The 18,222-nt window shown below is 39.4% G+C and overlaps 1 protein-coding gene across 10 annotated transcripts in view; it reads left to right on the forward strand.

Annotated features, from left to right (window-relative positions):
- nrxn2b (neurexin 2b) overlaps nucleotides 1-18,222 on the forward strand; it is an 811,982-nt gene that overhangs the window by 375,851 nt on the left and 417,909 nt on the right. For 9 of the 10 annotated variants that reach the window (XM_081599837.1, XM_081599839.1, XM_081599838.1 and 6 more), the window contains 2 exons: nucleotides 624-827; nucleotides 4,955-4,981. In XM_081599837.1, coding sequence (XP_081455963.1) covers nucleotides 624-827; nucleotides 4,955-4,981 — 231 coding nt within the window. The remainder of the gene's footprint in view (nucleotides 1-623; nucleotides 828-4,954; nucleotides 4,982-18,222) is intronic. The other variant, XM_081599834.1, reaches the window with a different exon arrangement.

An 18,222-nucleotide genomic window follows, 5' to 3' on the forward strand; every position in this document is an offset into this window, starting at 1 on the left:
CTTCACTGGTCTACCAGTGCTGGTACTCTAGTTCAGTAGTTCTAGTCTATGTGTACTACTGTACACTAATATTAGTACTGGTACTAGTACCCATTATTGTTACTTACTGTACTAGTGCCCTAGTAATGGTATACTAGTCTTTATTGTTACTTACTGATTGCCGTGCTGCATTCATGGGCCTCTTTTAATAAATGCAATGTTGTGATTGCCTAATACGCTCCACGGGTTTTTGGCACAAATGTGACGCCATAGATTTCTACCTCCCTAACTGTGACTCTGCAGTTTTTCTCTAGCCATCAGCAGCCACTTGGTTTCTTGTCAGATCACTGCCAAGCTTGTCAGTCCTTGATGCTAACGTAACGACCGAAACCACTTGGTTGCATTGGTGATGGTGGCAACTCACCAGTTACAGGAGTTCCTTCGGTTTGAGCCCAGCTCCGTCCGTGTCTGTTGTTGTGTTCTTGGACAAGAAACTTCATCCACCACGCCTGCTGATGGATGAATTCACTTAGTTTAGGTGGCTGTTGACATTAGGGTATCATCTCCACTTGGGTTACATTTCTAAATCATCATATCCTCTTTATGTCTCATCCTCTTCCACCCTGTGTCTCCCTCCTGTGCAGAGGCAACCGTTCTGAGTTACGACGGCAGCATGTACCTGAAGATCATCATGCCCATCACCATGCACACGGAGGCCGAGGACGTGGCGCTGCGCTTCATGTCGCAGCGGGCATACGGCCTGCTCATGGCCACCACCTCCAAAGAGTCGGCGGACACCCTGCGGCTGGAGCTGGACGGAGGCCGGGTCAAACTCACTGTCAACCTCGGTAGGCCATTTTCATTCATTGTGTTCCACTTTCTTCCCCTCCCTCCAACCCCCCGTCCTTTTCGTACTGACTATTTTGTTAAATAGCAGATTCTTGTTAAATGATGGAGAAAAGTTTCTAAATTTGACAGTGGAAAAAATTGAATATTTCATTACCTAAAATAGATGCACCTGTCTGCTGGTGTGCCTGTTGGTTTTTGTAATGTCTAGTTTATGCAGTTAAGTCCAAACCGCTGGCAGGCGTATGGGTTCACATGAAATTGTAATTTCCCCATCATATTTATTCTGACTGGAAGTTTTTTCATGCTTTGGAGTTGGACAGCTCAAGTAAAATCAAATCAGTCATGAAATAATCAGCTAACGTAGTAATTATTTAAGTGTTAACAGGAGCAGACAGAGTAAAAATAAAAAAGCAAATTGCAACATATTCAAAGAAGGTTAAAGATTAGGGTGATGACATGGAGGCCATTCAAACACTTGGAGCTCATCATCAATGATAGTCAAAATAGAAAGATATAAGAAGGTTCTGATGTTTATGTAGTTTCCCAACTGTAGATTTTAAGTAAATGTTTTGGTCGACTTTAAATCTATATCTCACAGGTGTTTTTGCCTAATTTGGGGCTTAACTGTGTATTCAAAGTGAATGACCAGAGTGCTCACAGGCAACTTAAGAACACTGAGGAAAAAAATCTAGAAACTTTTCCTCCAGATTGCATTTTTGCTTAAAAAAAAAGACAAAGAGAAAAAATCTTGCATATAAAAGCATCCCTTGCATTCGGTCCACAAGGTGAGCCACCCTCCTGTAATTCCTCTTCATATTCTTCAATCCCTCTCCATCCAGTGTTTTTTTCCCTCCTCCATGAGGTTCTCAATCTCCTAACCTTGTCAAAAAGATCCATCTCTAATAATATCCATGGCCTGGCCCTGGGTCTCAACCCTTCAGCCTGTCTCTAAAAAGCCTCAGGGTGACTTGCACCTGTCTCTCTCTCTCTCTTTCTCTCTCTCTCTCTCTCTCTCTCTCTCTCTCTCTCTCTCTCTCTCTCTCTCTCTCTCTCTCTTTCTCTCTCTCTCTCCCTCCATGTTTTTATGGAGTTAGCTGGGAGGAAGGTCAGTTCCACTTCTTCTGACTCGCAATTTAATTCATGAATTCTCTCATTACTGACCAGCAGAGAAATTTATAAAATAAGCTAAAATGTATCTTTCTTTTTTTTTTTTCCAAGTGATATCCTACAAAGAGAGCAGTTTGGAAGTTGGATTGTTTCGAATTAGAGGCAGACTACTGGAAGCCAGACTTGTTTATTTCTGTTTTATGGAGCTAAATTAGTCACTGCAGCCTGTGATGGAGCTGCCACAAAATGGCACCGCTGCTCTCATTAGATTTCAGGGATTTTAAAATGTTTCTAGGAAAAGAAGAACCTAGTGTATTACAGGAGTGCAGCCTACAAAGTCAATACTTTTTAGAATCCAGTAACTTGTGTGAGTGCATGTCTGTTAATACAGTGGTTTTCGGCTCCTGAGCCAAATCAAAAACACAATTTCCCCAATAAACCTGGTTAATGCTCAGATATCCGAGACTTTCTTCTGCCTTGAACGCAGCATTACAATTTTGATTCTTTGATACTTGAATATTTGTGCTGTATAACAAATTTATTTGATAATTCACACTTCAATATACCGATAGCGTCATAAGCTAGGTCAAACATTCAAACATGGAAAAACAACTTTAAGGTATTTAATCAGTGCAATTAAGATTATAACAGCCAATGTAGAGTAAATAAGAAACTGCAACAAACCTTTCAAATGATTCAGAAAGTGCAATTAGGAATTGTAGATAATAATAATAATAATAATAATAATAATAATAATAATAATAATAATACATAGAATTAGACTGAATAGATCTGCCCTTATGGATGGTAAATATTGTCACCGATACCCCATCTAGAATTGTTTTTTAATATGGGGACCAATACCGATAATAATATCTGATCGGTGCATCTCTACCCATATGTGAATGTTGTGTCATTCACATTTGTTAATTATGTCATTCACTTACAAATCTTGTTGTACACTTTGTGAATCTTTTTGAGACTAATTTAGCTCCATAATGTTTCATTAGAGTGAATATTTCCATGGGTAAGATGGGCCTGACCTGCTACCTTTTCACACACTAAGTCAGTATTTGACGAGCATGACAGAGGTGCGTCAGGTGGTAACGCTACAGTCATCCAATGAGACGGCAGTAAAATAAAAATAAAAAATAAAAATCCCTCACTCTCTCTAAACCTTATCATTTTCAGGCCCCCTTCCTCCACCTCCTCCTCCTCCACCTTCTCTCTCTCTATCTCTTCGTCACTCATAAACATCCCATCTGGCCAGAGCTCAGACGATGGAACTTTTCATCCCTTCAACGGCCTGTATGTCTGCGGCCCTCGGATCAAACAGCCAGAGAGACCAGCTCACAGCTGGAGCAGCTGCAGCCATGCTGCCACCTACAGGCTCCGGCCGCGCCGCGAAGCACCGGGCTTCATTTTACTACCGACTCTGTTAGACAGTCCAGGAAATATTCACTGTTCTTCACTTTTTCCATATTTTTATGCTACAGCATTGTTCCAAATTGTTTTAAATTGATCTCTGTTCTTGAAAAATTAGCTGCGTTCCCACTGAGCATTTAATTGCACAATTTGACATTCAGAAAATAAATTTGCTCAATGGTAATGACATTTTTGGTGGGGTTATTTTTGGTTTATTTTGGAAAAATGCAACGGAAACACTTTTTTCGCATCACGTGAGTCACATGATCGACAACCGGAGGCTGCCACTGGTGAAAACCACGAAGAAGAAGACAACAAGAAGTAGTTGGAGGATCATTTAATGGATTGATTGTGATTCTTATTTAATGAAAGCACCACAATTATTAAATTGTGTTTTTGACACTAGCAGCACCACTGACAAAGTTCTGCACAGATTTGTAATGGAAACGGAGCTAATTCGGAAAAAAACAAGGAGCTTTTTTTTTTTTTTTTTTTTTGCTAATTTATTAAAAATAAGAAAGTTTCTGTGCAGAGAGATTAACTATATTTTAAAATGTTAAAAACTTTCAAAAACACCCAAGTCCTGGTTTGTCCTGACTGAACCCGGGACAACGAACTTACAACGAAGCTGCGCTGCATCCCTGCCACACGTCTCCACGGTGACGCTGGTCTCTGGCTGTTTGTGTCCACTATTCTGTAGCGGTTGACAGCTCTAGACCACAACCGAGCCACAATGCCATTTGCACACGTGCTTCATGTTTCAGGACAAGAAACTTAAGTCAAACTGAAAGAAGAATCCAAAGGGTGTAACGAATTGACGCATAAGTGGTTTTTAATTCCCTTTACTTAGTAACTTTCAGCTTAAGGAACTTTGCAGGTCAGTTTAAACTAAGCAACCAGAATCATTTGCTTGATAAAGTAAGAATAAGATGATGAATTCCAACAATTTTTCCATATTTTTGTGTGCGTGTGCAGCAGGCATGCAGTGGCTGGGCTGTGCAGATCACCCTTTCTGTCTTTTACACTGTTGGGGTTTTTCTCATGAATCAAAGTGCTGCAGAAGGCAAACAGAGCTTTAAGGAACAGGAACCATTGCTGAAGTTAAAGTTTAAAAAAGTGAAACGCTTCACACGCCATAAAAGTTGAAGAAAACATTTGCATTTAGCAGTTTCAGTAATGTGTTCTTTTAAAAGTGCCGTGATTTCAAAGTGAGGATTAACATATCGCACTGCAGAATTCTCTCTTTAATCTCCCTCTGTAGTAGTTATTTAGTCACATTCTGCCTCCTAAAATGAAAACTATTTCAAAGAAACCGTAGTAAAACCTCTGGGCGTAAGTCTTGCCTTCTCCTGTGCTTTCATTGGATGGGATAAAAGATGGATGTTGGGCGTTTTAGCGAGAGGGTGATCCTGACTAAGAGCCTGTCCCCGGATGGTGGCCTCAGAACAATGCTTGGTTGTCTGCAGAATGTACCTTGAAGGATGTAAAATGTCTTGTTTATTTCTTTCTCTTTTCTTCTTTCCTTATTTTCTCTTTCTTTCCTCTGTTTCTATTTTTTTTCCTACTCTCACCATTTCGCTCTCTCTCCCACCAGATTGTATCAGGATAGACTGTAGCCTCAGTAAGTGGTTCTATCCATTTTTCTGACTAAAATGTGTACGTTTCTGTGTCTCCCTCCTGAGTTGTACGTCGGCGCTCTCTTCGCTCTCGTATCATCGTGATTTACGACCGTTTCACGTTCCTTGTGTTTCATTTTTCTGTTGTCTTTAATTTCCATTAACTTCCTTTTTGTCCATCTGTTTATCTTTTGTTTTAAAATACTTTTTTCTTTTTCTACATTCTGTTATATTCTTTAAAAATGTCTGAATGTTTACTCTTTCTGTCATAGCTTTAACAAATGTCTTGCGAATATAATCATCAGACTTTTTTCATCATGTAACATTCCACTGGCAACACCTTGAAATAATCTTTTCCTCTTTCTTATTATGAGTATATTTTAATTTTTCTGTCAGCTCTATTTATAAGAAGAAAAAAATCAGTCGAAGAAAAAGCCAGCTTGACTTTACGTCGCTCCTTTTCCGTCGTTTCGGGCCACTTGAATGTGGGCCCCACATGTCTGCGCACGCAGGTGCTGCTTGTTTTCTGCACGGGACAAATTGTAGCTTTGGCCCCCAGAAAGCTAATTGCGTCTCCACGGAGACGCGGCGTCGCCTGCCGTGTTGCTTGTTTTTCAGAGGGAGCTAATGTTTTTCTACCACATGCAGACACAATGATAGCAAACTGTTATTTCTGTCATGGCCCCTGACAATTGAACAACTAGCCTGCAGGTAAGTGGTGCCCAGGTATGGTGATGAAAACAGAGAAAACCTCATGTTTGCAGCTTTGTGTGTGGGTGTGTGTGTGTGTGTGTGTATGTTGATTTAATGAGCTCTTTGGAAACTGAGAAATGTGTGGGGAGGGGGGTTGACATGATGAGTTTAAGAGCATCTGAGCAGGCAGCAATTAGTGGAGTTCTTCTCCACGATTGGCAGGTTTTTCACCTATATTTTCTGTTTCTTTTAAAGTTGTCTTACTACAGTGAGCTTTCTATTTACTCAATCAACTATCAATACAGTATTATTTGTTTTGTTTTTATACCAAATGCTAATATTTTATCGCTGTATTTGGTATTAACTACTTTTACACTGTCGGTATTTTTCGGATGTTGATTGGGATGACTCTCAACGTTTAGAAGAGACGATACAGCCAAGACACACTGAGTCTGCTGTAGTTGTCATGCCGGGCCGCTGGATGGCGCTGTCATCCCAGCAATTCATTGAATTAACATGCGCATTTGATCCTTACATTAAACCACTTTAGTAACCATAGCATCCAGCTTATTGTAAACGGTAGCCCATTTCGGTCACCCATGCCAACATTCCTTATCAGGAATTGTGTTAAGCTGAACAGGGTGAGTAGAAAAAAAGCACAACACAAGGATATCCACCATTGTCTTCTGTAAGAGAAGAGCAGCTCACCTGTTCGCTGTGAGCTTAGTGTGTTCATGTTGAGAGAGGCTCGAGATGGGGGGCATGTCAGGTGTGCGTTTGTTTGGAGGGGGGAGTTTTGTCAGGCAAAATAATAAAAAACGTGGGACACTGGTAATGTAGGCTTAAAGATCAGGAAGCGCCCGCTTGTGCCACACAATATATACTGTAAAAAGATTTCAGAAAGGAAACTTTTTAATCTTCTCTAGCACCACCTAGTGTCATTTTTTTTGGTGCTAAACCTTGTTAAAAGTATGCATTTTTTCTACTGTCATGTTATCTTTGAGGATTTTATTTTTCATACATTGAAATACGGCAGCTTTGCTGGCTATTTTGCAGCCCGGTTCCAATCAGAAGATTGTCCGGTTGTGAAGAATCGAAGATTTTTTTTTCTACTTGTATTAAATTGCCCTTGGAAAAGGCTGCATAGTTACTTACTACAAATGTTTTTGTAATTTGTTGTCTTTTACATTTTCTGCAATAGCGTCAATTTCTATATTAATAAAAAGAAAACAGGGCACAGAAAGGTTGTGACAAAGTCTCTTTTTATGAACCTAGAATCTCCTCCACACAGCACCATCAGAAAGGCCTGAAAAGATTTCAGTACCCTGGTTTAACCACTAGATGTCAGTCAAGCACTTGGCAAATTTTATTTACAGAGCTGTGAAATTGTGTCCCTGAATAGATTTCTTCTATTTTTGATTTATTTTGTCATACTTTAATATTTCATATTTTAAAACTAATTGTAAGGCTGCAGAAAATTAACCAGAGTAAATAGAACAAATTTTTTTTTCAAACATTAAGAGAAAAAAAAACTTCTTGACCCTCTGGGATGAAATCATTTGCCCCCTTTCTTAAATCATGAATTAACTTATATCAGTTTCACCAACTATGTTATAAAGAACATAACTATAACTTCTCTTTTGCTAGAAAGGAAAATCCAAAAAAATATTGAAAAAAACAGTTGCAACATTACATTTTTGGCCCCAATGCCATTTTTGCCCACCCAGGTCAAGGATCGCCATGACTGTTCACAGTTGTATAACCATCGTCCTTTACAGGTTTCAAAACCTTAGGGAATTGTTTTACTTAATCTTTGGACTGAAACAATTAATCGGATTAATCATTCTAAATCGATTATTGAAAATATTCGTCAACTAATTTAATCATCAATTGATCATATCTGGAGTAGATAGACTCAAAAAAAGGAAAAGTAAGCAAGCAAGACAAAACTTTACAAAAATATGTACTTTTTGCATTTAATGTAAATAAAACCATCTTTATCTGTAAATATGTTCTACTCAGATGAAGCTTCGTCCAATTCAAGTTCTATGAAAAACAAATCCATTAAGAACTTTTTGCTATCCAGTTATTAGTCAATTAAAAAGAATAACCAGCAGATCAACCCTACACTGTACTGATGGTAAGTCGAGCAGAAAGAGTTGAGTTTTTCACATGTTGATGTTAGAAGACTTTTTAGCTGCAGTTGCATCCTTTGCTACAAATAACATAAAATCACCAAAGGAATGCTGCTATTAAATTTTAGGCACTTAAATAAATTTTTCTATTTAAAAAAACGGAATCGAAATATTTAATTATATTTTTTAAGGTATTTCTAATATTTTATAAAATAATCTTAAGCGGTTAAATGAAAAAATGTGCCAATATTTAAAACTGCTGGAACAATCAATTACCAGAGTAATCAGTTGCAGCACGGATCTTTATAGTTGCAGGTCATACCATTGTGGCAGGAATATGATTGTAGAAATATCCCAAAAATGTAAGTGTGTATAATTGAAATGATAAAAGAAGTGAGGCTGTATTTCTGATTGTGGCAAAGATAAATGGGGTGAAAAGACAGAGGGCACAAAACGGGCCAGAAAATTTACATAATCTGATATTATATTCATTTCAGAGTCTTGCAGTAACTAAAGCTTCATATTTCCGTATGCAAATCAAACCGTTGGCTTATCCAAGATTACAAACGGTCAATCTGACAAGCGTGTACTTTACATGAGCAATAAAATTCTCCATCGCAACGGTCACCGCTGATAAAAGGATAGTACGTCAACTTTAGCCTTTCTTGACCTCCTGCATCTGGAGACTTTACAGGTTTTTTTTTTTTTTTTTTTTACTTTTTGATGCATCAACCATGTTTCCTTCCTGCCTTTGTGCATTGCGACCCATCTCCCCCTCAGTTAATGTATCATGATGTTGTAGAGAGCAGAGCCGTGGCCCTCAGCTGCAGTCGGGTCAGGGTATCTGGCTGATGATATCTGTTTGGAAGGTGGCCTTTTAGCCGCCAGCAGCACCTTCTCTTAGCGCATGACGAGATGAGATTTGGCACGACATATGGGCAGTGTGTGGGGGTGCAAGCACGCCGTCTGCTAATGTCATACCCTTTGGCCTGTCTGCCTGCAGTACTCACTTCAAAACAGACGGAACCTCACAGACATGTTTGTATAAAGGAGGTTAAAAAATGGACTTGAAAGCCTCTTTTAGAGAAATTCAGTGGATCTTATGGTGTTTTCTCCCAACTCGATTCTCACCAACACTGATTGAGACATTGCAGACACCTGTTTTCAGTGCTTACGGCCCTGTAGTGGAGGTTTATGTCATCTCAGCCCCTATTCAGATGTGCTATTAATTGGTAAAAACTCAAACACATCTTCCAGACTATAAGATACTCCAGCGTATGAGTTGCATTTATTTTGAAATTGGCAAACGTGAGAGGGACTTGGTTCATGTTGATGGAAGCTTCTGGTGACTCGATGTGTTCAGTTGCCTTCTTTTTAAGCAAACACACGGAACCTGTTGGCTTTGGAGTGGAAGTCCAGTGGGTTTTGGTCAGAAACAGCTCAACTCCACCAGGGTTCTGACAATCTTTGCCGGTTTTCGTATCTTGTGTTGCACCGTTAGTTAGATGGAAGTGTGTTAAATTGACGTGCCTCTCGTGTGTATGTTCATACACATGTTCATTCTGACGCAACTGTCAGTTTGTACTGGTTGAGAATAATAGTTCACATTGATTAAGCTCTATTCAAAATAAATGTTCCTGAGCAGAATTCAGTGTGACATTTAGTAAAATGTATTATCCGATATTTTGTTCATGCAAGTTGAATGAAACATTTAAATTCTTCTACATTAAGGTTGTTCCTTTAGCTTGATGATGTGAGTGAACATAGTACAAAATTTCTACTTGTTCAACTAGGTGAGCAGTTTTCTTGCATAGTGTGAAATCATTATTTTGTTATATAACTATTATATATAACAACTTAATAGTTGTTATGAATATTACGTTATAACAACTCGTAATTGGAGATTAATGAGCCATCTGAACTTAAAAAAAACAGTTTAGACAACTTTTCTCTTGTTGTTAAATCAGCTTGATGAACTTTGATTTATTTCTGAGTTAAAACCATAACAGTTTTCTAATTGACTTTCCTTGGATGTTCAAGGCAGCAGGTGAACCATTATTTTCAAGTTAAACCACCTCCAAATGTTTTACAGTGTAATGGAACCACATAAACTGGGGATTTTTCTTTTTATCCCTGATATCGATCTGATAATGGTAATTGATCAAAAGATATCTATGTAAGAAAGCTCAGCATACTGCATCAATTCATTGACCTTGCAGTAATCTCTTCCTTATTGTTGAAGAAGCAATATGCTTTTGCCTCCCCACAATCCAATCTGCTCCATAGTGTATTTATAGATTTTTGAGTTTTCCTCCTTAACCTTGTAAAACTCAGTGTTGTCAACATGTCTATTTCAAACAAAAGTGTAAAAATGTTGACTTCTGCGGTTTTAAAACATCTTTATAGTTTTAGTTATATCTATAGTAGTTTATAGTTGGAGATTGAATCACATGTTCAGTCTTGGAGAGTTACCGAATAAGAAATTTTTATATAAGTTCTCCTCACAGGGTGACAAACTACCACTACTTGAAAAACATCAGCTGGGCAACATCTCTGTGACGATCTGTGATTCACTAGACCTAATAAATCAGCTCAAATTGAAGTACAATATATTTTGAATATATTTTTAGTGTGATCATCAAAATGTCTTAGAACCTTAACATCACAATCATAAAAGTGGTTTTGCCACTGACACTATAGCTATGTTCACACAACAGGTCAATTCCGATTTTCTTCTTTTTTTTCTGAAATCTGACTATTGTTTTTGGGTAATCGTTTCTGCTACTACTAGCCAAGTGTAACTGCAATCAGACTTGCAAAGAACTGTTAAGAAAAAAAACAGTAGTGAAAATGTTTAATGTAATTTAACCATTAGGGGGTACTATGTCTAAATTCTCGGTCTGGATTATTTTAGTTGAACAAAGTTCTTTAAATGTCCTGTGAGTAAATATACATTGCCCATTTATCTATAACAATCAGAACTTTCAATATCTAGCAGTTATTTTTGCAATTTACCGTTTATTAAAAGAGAGCCTCTCAGATTAATTTCACTCCCTGCTACGACGGGAGTAAAATTTCCGTAATAACCCGATATTGGCTGGAAAGCGCAACGTCTCCCCCTTCAGAAACCGTTGGAATTTTTCAGATGGCGCAAAGTGTCTTCTAATTATGATACTGCAAATTTGGCTGTGTTGTCGCCAACGCATTCGGCCTAAATGGGTTAAAATGATTTATTAAGATTCAATCAGGTAAATAGAACTATAGCGTTTTTTTCTAGTTTTGCTTCTCTTACCTAACAGCAGAATTATTTCTTCTCAGAATATTGCAAACATACAGAATTGACCATGACCAGCTCTTCATTTCAACTGTAGAGAGCACAGGGGATTTGTTGTATGCACCCGTCTTAGAAGAACCGTTTCGGACCGTAATCAGTCTGCCTCTTTTCGGTCTTTTAGTGGCACTGGCGACAGTTCAGATGCGGACTCATTACAGGAACTCTAATGAGAGAACCGGCAGCAGCCTGGAACTGTCGACACTCTTGCTGCCTTACAGGACTGATGACTGCCCCATGGGATTACACCCTTATGCCACAACAGACTGTAAAATGCTGTTTAAGTCATGAATCAGCATCCCCCCCAATATCCTTCTCTAGAGATTGAAGCAGAGTTGAGAGAAAAAAATGGGGCTGGTGGATTGAGAGAAATGGATAAGGAGACTGCGGAAAGGGACAAAGGGCGTTGTCTGTCTCTTGAACCACCAGCAAAGATTCCTTTCCTGTTTCTTCAACACAATCAGTAGTCCTCTCAGTCAGTCCACGACTGGAATGTGTATTTCTGTGGTGGACATCTGCAATTCGAGAGGCATTTATCTTGTCATGTCAAAGCACCACAGCCAACCCCCCTCCCACACAGCCCAGCAAGTACACTGGAAAAGAAAGATTGCATGGCTCCTGATAGCTACCAGAATACAAATGTGTGTGCAAGCAGGCATCAAATATACATTTTCCTTTAGCACAGGAGACATAGGCACACTCGAGAACACACAACAACAAACTGCCTTATCTCTGTAATTGGCACAGGGGGTCAGAGCGGCAGGCGTAGATAATCATGGCCGGGGGCCGTAGTCTGCTTGCCTCTTCCCGCACTGCTTCTTATTTTTCTTCCCTCTCCCTCTTACCATAAGCACACGGAACCCCGCATGGTTTCGCGCACTCTTAAACATGGGCGCGTTTAGCCACCCGCTATCCCTATCCTTATTTGCTATGCAGTCCCATACATGAGATGTTTCATGTGGAGGGCGAGTGGCTGTTCGGTTGTTCTCAGTAAGCACCGACACCCTCAACTGACTGACAAATCCCTCCCATCACCTCCAGCCTACTATAGGCTCTCTGGGGTGAAGCACCGACAGTAAAGAAAGAAACGAAGGGAGAACACACAAACTTCTTGTGTATTATCTTTGAATATGTGAAAGAGAAATAGCAATGTAATTAAAAGTAAAAGACGGATATATAAAGTGATGTTTGTAGGGTTTTCGTTAATTTGCAGGGATACTCCTGTTAAATGTCATCTGAACAGATGTGACGTGCCATGGCAAAACCTGGAACAAGTTGCCAGAGCAGAAGTGGAGAAAGAGAAATATCAATTTTTAAGAAAATGTATTTATATTTTTGATTTTAAAAATACTAGTCATGTCATGAAGAGACCAGTCCATGTTTTAAATGGCAGTTTTGGAAGTTTTAAAGTAGTAAACTCTTTTTTACAGAGTAATTCTGACTGGCAGGCATTTGAGCTGCTGATTAGCATACCGGCTTTGGCCATTCACACGTTTTTCTTATTGGTTTCAGCCAAATAGAAGCATGTTTGAATGGAACACATGGCTTCTTAACATCGCCAACACAACATTTGAAGAAGACAAAGTGATATGGAAAAAATCCAAAACTTTCAGTGTAATTGCTGTGAGAGAATAATTTTTTTTTTACAGAGCTAAATCATTTTTATAAAATGTATTCAAGACTTGCTATGTATTGTGATGGATTAGAAGGATCTAGTGGTCCATTGCATGCTAATGGTCTGCTTGGCTGCGCCCTGTCCTGGGAACCTGCACAACGTCTGCCCACAGATATGCTCCCCTCTGGCCCTGCTCTGAGGTGCTGCGGCTGTGCTTGAAGCGCTATGATGAAGACCATGTGAGTTTTACATCAGCAGTGATGCGCACTGTATTGACTAACTGCATCTAGTAGGTGTAAAACCTAAAATAAAATAACCATTTACATCAGACCTTCTTCAGGCTGAAGGAAAACATTGTCTAACTAACATGTTGTATTTAGTTATGGTTTAGTTCCAGTTAAGTTCAGGACTCATGGATGACTCCATGACAAAGGCTCAACAAAACAGAACCCCACGGTCTTATTGGAAAATGGGACAAAAACTGACAACTTCAAGAGATTTATATTTCTAACCTTCCCATTCATACCTGTTGACAGTCAGTACTGGGGTTTGGGTTGCTGCAAAGTAATGTATTAAAGCAGACAAGGCACCAATTCATATAGGCGTCCTACCATTAGTTGTAAGCACGGTGGGTACCAAGATACCTGAACTCCCCTGACAGACACTAACCCAGACCCAGACTCTTATCCGCCTTGATTTTTTTTTGGCTAAGCATACCAAAACCACACACTCTATACAGATGCTTTTGGGTTTTTTTTTGTTTTTTTTCTACGTATCAAATTGGATGACTGGGATAGATTATTTTGAAAACCTTTGCATTAACAAAGTATGTAATTGGTTTTTTTTGTTTGTTTGTTTTTTTTTGTTAGCTTTAGGTATTGGTCTGTGAAGTTCAGGCAAAAAAACACACCCTTCAAAAAAACGTGTTTCATTTTCTAATAGTACACCATTGGCTATGTCAGCCTGTAAGGCGGTTTGCATGGTTAGTCATGAATCATGAAATGGCAGTCTCCCAGGTCTCGGAGTAAGGCTTCATTTGCATATTTCTACCTTTGCAAATGAAATTACAGCCTCACACAGAAGAATCACCTGAGGTTCGAAGCTTATTAGGAAGATATTTTGCATTTTTTGCATTACCATAGCCTGCCTTTTAAAGTTGTAAATTGGTAAATTGAGTTTTTTTAATATACTTTCCCCAATATTCCATTTATAAAATGGCAATGCACAAAATCATGATTTATTGAAATTACCTCAACTTTCACTGTATGTGGTGTTCTGATTACACTGTAAATATTATTAATGAAATCACTTAGGCCGAGGAGCTAATAGGCTAATTAACTGATTATATTGTTCAAGACACTGAACTGACAGAGAGTGAAAGGACAGGAACAATGACCCGTATTTCCACCTCAACTCGGTCTAGTTTTTTGAGAACTCCTTTATTTAATGGCACATATTTGCAAAAAAGTGCAGTTTTAATGGTGCACTCTTCTATTCCGATGCAAGTATTGGTTTTAACCCGAGAAAACTTTATTCATCCGAAAGGGAAATGAAATGTGGTGGATGGTGATCAGTCAGTCTTGCAATGAATCTGTAGATGTCTCTGACTGATGACACTTGACATGCTAAAAGCTCAATATCCAGATCTGATATTTTAGGATAAAAATATCCTGGATGAGATAATCAGTTGTTGTCAAGGACTGCTAATCCACCTCATTTGCTTTTGTCACTCTTTAAATCTGATTGAAGTGGTTTGAATTTCCTTATTTCTCTGTTCTTTGGATCCTGATCTGCAGCCATAAAGCCCCCTTTTTAAATTCCTGTGGGATTTCAGGTTGTAGTTCAGGTATCATTTGAGCTTTTGAAATGCTCATCAGCTGCTCCTCGTAAAAAAACAAACAAAAAAAACACCTTGTTGCCACAGTTGTGCATCAGCTGCATCAAGAACAAAACAAATGTACTAACTAAAGCTGAGCACAATAAAGAAAACTACTTAAATTCTAAAGGCCTGTTTATCATTTTTACTCAACAAGGACACCTGTTTGGCTCTAGGACTGAGCAATCACATTCCTCAGCTTCCTCTCTGCTTTGCATTGTAAACCATTTCATTACTAACAAACTCAATAACCACATCAGGCCATTTATCAGAAAACATTCTCTGTTGTGAATTCTGATGTATTTTTGGCTAATTCTAAAAACAAAAAGAAACAAAAGAACAGAATGACTTACATGTTGTTGCTGTTGGAAGAATGGAAGAACACTTGAGGTGCTCAATATGGGAAAGTGAGTAATGAGCAATTCAAAGTTTGTCTTAGTTAATATATTTTTAATGGTCTGATTAAAAACAAATCTACATTAAACATCAGTAACAACCCAAGTAATCCACACATACAAATAAATCACTACAAATAACTATAGATTATGGTATGTGCAGTAAAGGACGAGCACATTAAATATTTCTTTAATTCTGGTTAAAATTCCTGTTTAGTAATGACATTTCCAGTATGAAGAAACTAGCTGGATGCAATTCCTGGGAGCGGATTTTCACCATCTTCAATCTTAAAGGACCCTTCCACTCCAGTATGCATCATGCCCTAAAAAGCTCGTAGGTAAAGTCACAGAGAGAGAGGTACACATTTTTTCAGATGGTGTCCTCCATTGGAAAGACAACAACCATCTTTGTAAATATTTCATAGTGAATCGTGTCTGATAAACGCTCCTCAAAAGTATTCATTTTGCTTGTGGATACAAAAACCAGACAGTGGGATTGGACTAGTTGAAACAAAATATCATCTTTGCTGTCCGAGCGCATTTCTGCGTAAAATACTTCCACAGGCTTCTGGCCAATCACACAACACTTTGCACAGAGCTTTGCGTGAAATAGTCCAACCAGGGCCTGGTCCTTTGCGCTTCCATCGCGTGCAGGACGACGCATTTTTTGTGTCACGCATCGTCTTATTTGTCACTGAGAACTGATTTTAACACTTCAAATGGAGAACTTTATACCTGTACATCAGATCTTCAGAAAACCTTAATGAATGCTGGGAGTTTTGTCTCAACTGTGAAGCGACCGCTGGCTAGGTCCTGTGAGATAGTGTTTGAAGTTCCTGCACCTGCTCTACAAACTCCATTACTATGGAGGCATGCACAATTTCTCACACTTTATAGTCATTCCCCTAAATTATATTTGGATTAGAGCATTACCTCCCTGAAATGAAAGTTAGATGCTCATGTGTAGTTCAAAGCCGTTCAGAATTATTTAAAACGTGATTGCCAAGCTTGTGGCCTGCATTTATATATTTCTTTCTGAAAAGACATGCTGTCTTTCTGTCCTGTTAGATGTACGTTTGTAGTTTTTTTCCCCCCTTCTTGCAGTAATGAATCATTTCCCTTGCTGCAACCTCTTTTGAAAACGTAACAAAGGAATCTTGGAGGTTGCTCCTACTCTGACTGACGTCTCTAAATCCCTATTTACATTTCTTTAGGGATACAGTGCCCTTAATTATTCTTCAAACGATGCTCTCAATCATGCCTTAGTCTTCTAATAAGCGCTACGTGTGTAAGCAGTGACGAGGCGGCCTTTGTTTTGCCTGAGCCTCGGCCCCGCCGTCCAGACAGCAGCCGACTTGAGTAATCAAGTGTGAAGGTTGTGAGGAGCAAACGGCTATTAACCTCCCAAACACAGGCCATCATCACCGTCTGCAGAGGACAGACGGGAGAGTGTGCATGTGTGTCTGCGTGACGGGGTGAGTATGTGAAAGAAAGCAAGTGCCAGCACTGCTGACTGCAGCATAGGGATCATGCGTCTGTGCCTTTTATAGACGTGGGATGGGTAAGGTAGCTCATGTGTGTCTGTTGGTGCATGGTGCCTGTCTGGGGGAAAAGATTGTTCACACTTCTGTGTGTTTGTGCATCGATGTTCTTCTATTTGAGTGTGTGCAACGACGCTTGGATTGTGCAACTCTACAGCATTGACTGCACTCCGGTAAATAGTAATTGCCGTGCGTGGCGGTGTGTACTTTGGGACTTGCGTGTAAATACCCTGGCATTCCTGTCTATTTGTTCTGATTTGCAGGAAAAGCAGGCCATGTTACCCACTCTGTCAGCCTATCCAGTGTGATCTCGGCACACATTATTCCCATATGGCAGTACAGCATGGTTGGTCTTGGCAGTGGCCGGTCCTGCGAATGCCTGTTTGACATGCCACTGTGTCGACTGGTGTGATGCCATGCTGAACCGTCCCATCTGCTCTAGACCAAGCTGGCACAGAGAGGAACTCGTACAGAGACGGGCATGAAGGGAAAAAAAGGGGCAATGCACCTGGTGCTCAGCAAGGTGTGGATTCCAAATGTTTTCTGACTTGTTCTCTTCAAAGAAATTCAGGTAGGATGGCGAATTAGTGGGGGTGTTTTTAGAAGAGACTTTGCCCACTAAGTTGCAGAATAGCCCTCATGCACAGATTTGTTTGGTTTTGGTAATGGAAGTGTTGATATGATCCCATGTGATGCTTTGGGGTCCTTATCTAGACCTTTTCTAGGGAATTTATCCATTATTTTACAACCAGTCCTACTAAATAACCTTTTCAAAGCCCTTGATTAATCAGAGCTCCCACTGCTTGTTGTTGTTGTACTGCCTGTGATTTTGTCTGCTGTACCCCAAGCAGGCCTCCAGGCAAATTTGTGTGGCCAATTTAAAAAAAAAAATCCCAGCTCATTTTATTGTGCACAATTAGTAAAACGGTATTACAATGTATAGTTGGTGTTTTGGGGATTTTTTTTTATGTTTGAGTGGATGGGGAATGTCAAAATGTCACATTTTCTTTTGGGTTGGTCCTCTTTCATTAAGGCAGACCAAACCACCTGGACAATATTACACATATTTGGGGTAACGTCAAACAAAAACTGCCTAAAGTGAGCAGTGGTAGAGGTAGCAAGCTTTTCACCATCTTGTTCTGTAGACACTTTGCCGGATGGTCCGTTTTGCATTCCCACCGAAATCAAAACTACACCAAAGCTCACTTGCATGCGAACAGAAACACATTTTCCAACAGACCAGAATTTGCTTATTTTTTCATCGTATATCTGAGCTTGTCACACTTACCCACACAAAGGAGAGTATCAGGGGAAATGAACTGTGACCTGTGTAAAGCAGACAAACAGTTTAGAAGTGAAAGCATGCTTACAGTCGGAGTGGATTTTGCTATTTTACACTGATGCTGCTCATAAAATAGAGGCTGCTTTGGGTCCAGGTCTTTTTGTGTTGTCACCTGGGTTGTGCTAAAATATGCCCAGCTGTCCTAATAGGGTGTATTGAAAGCAGCTGAAACATTTGACATTAAGCCATAAGTTAAAAAGCAGTAGATCAAAGATTTATATAAGTTTTGTCCTCAGACAATAAACTGGAGCCATAATGAACTACACCACCTTATCAAATCAGAGTACACATGCTAATGCTAACGCTAACCAAGCAACC

The sequence above is a fragment of the Poecilia reticulata genome, chromosome 18, assembly GCF_904066995.2.
Source record: "Poecilia reticulata chromosome 18, P_reticulata-male-v2, whole genome shotgun sequence".
Classification (NCBI taxonomy): Eukaryota; Metazoa; Chordata; class Actinopteri; order Cyprinodontiformes; family Poeciliidae; genus Poecilia; species Poecilia reticulata.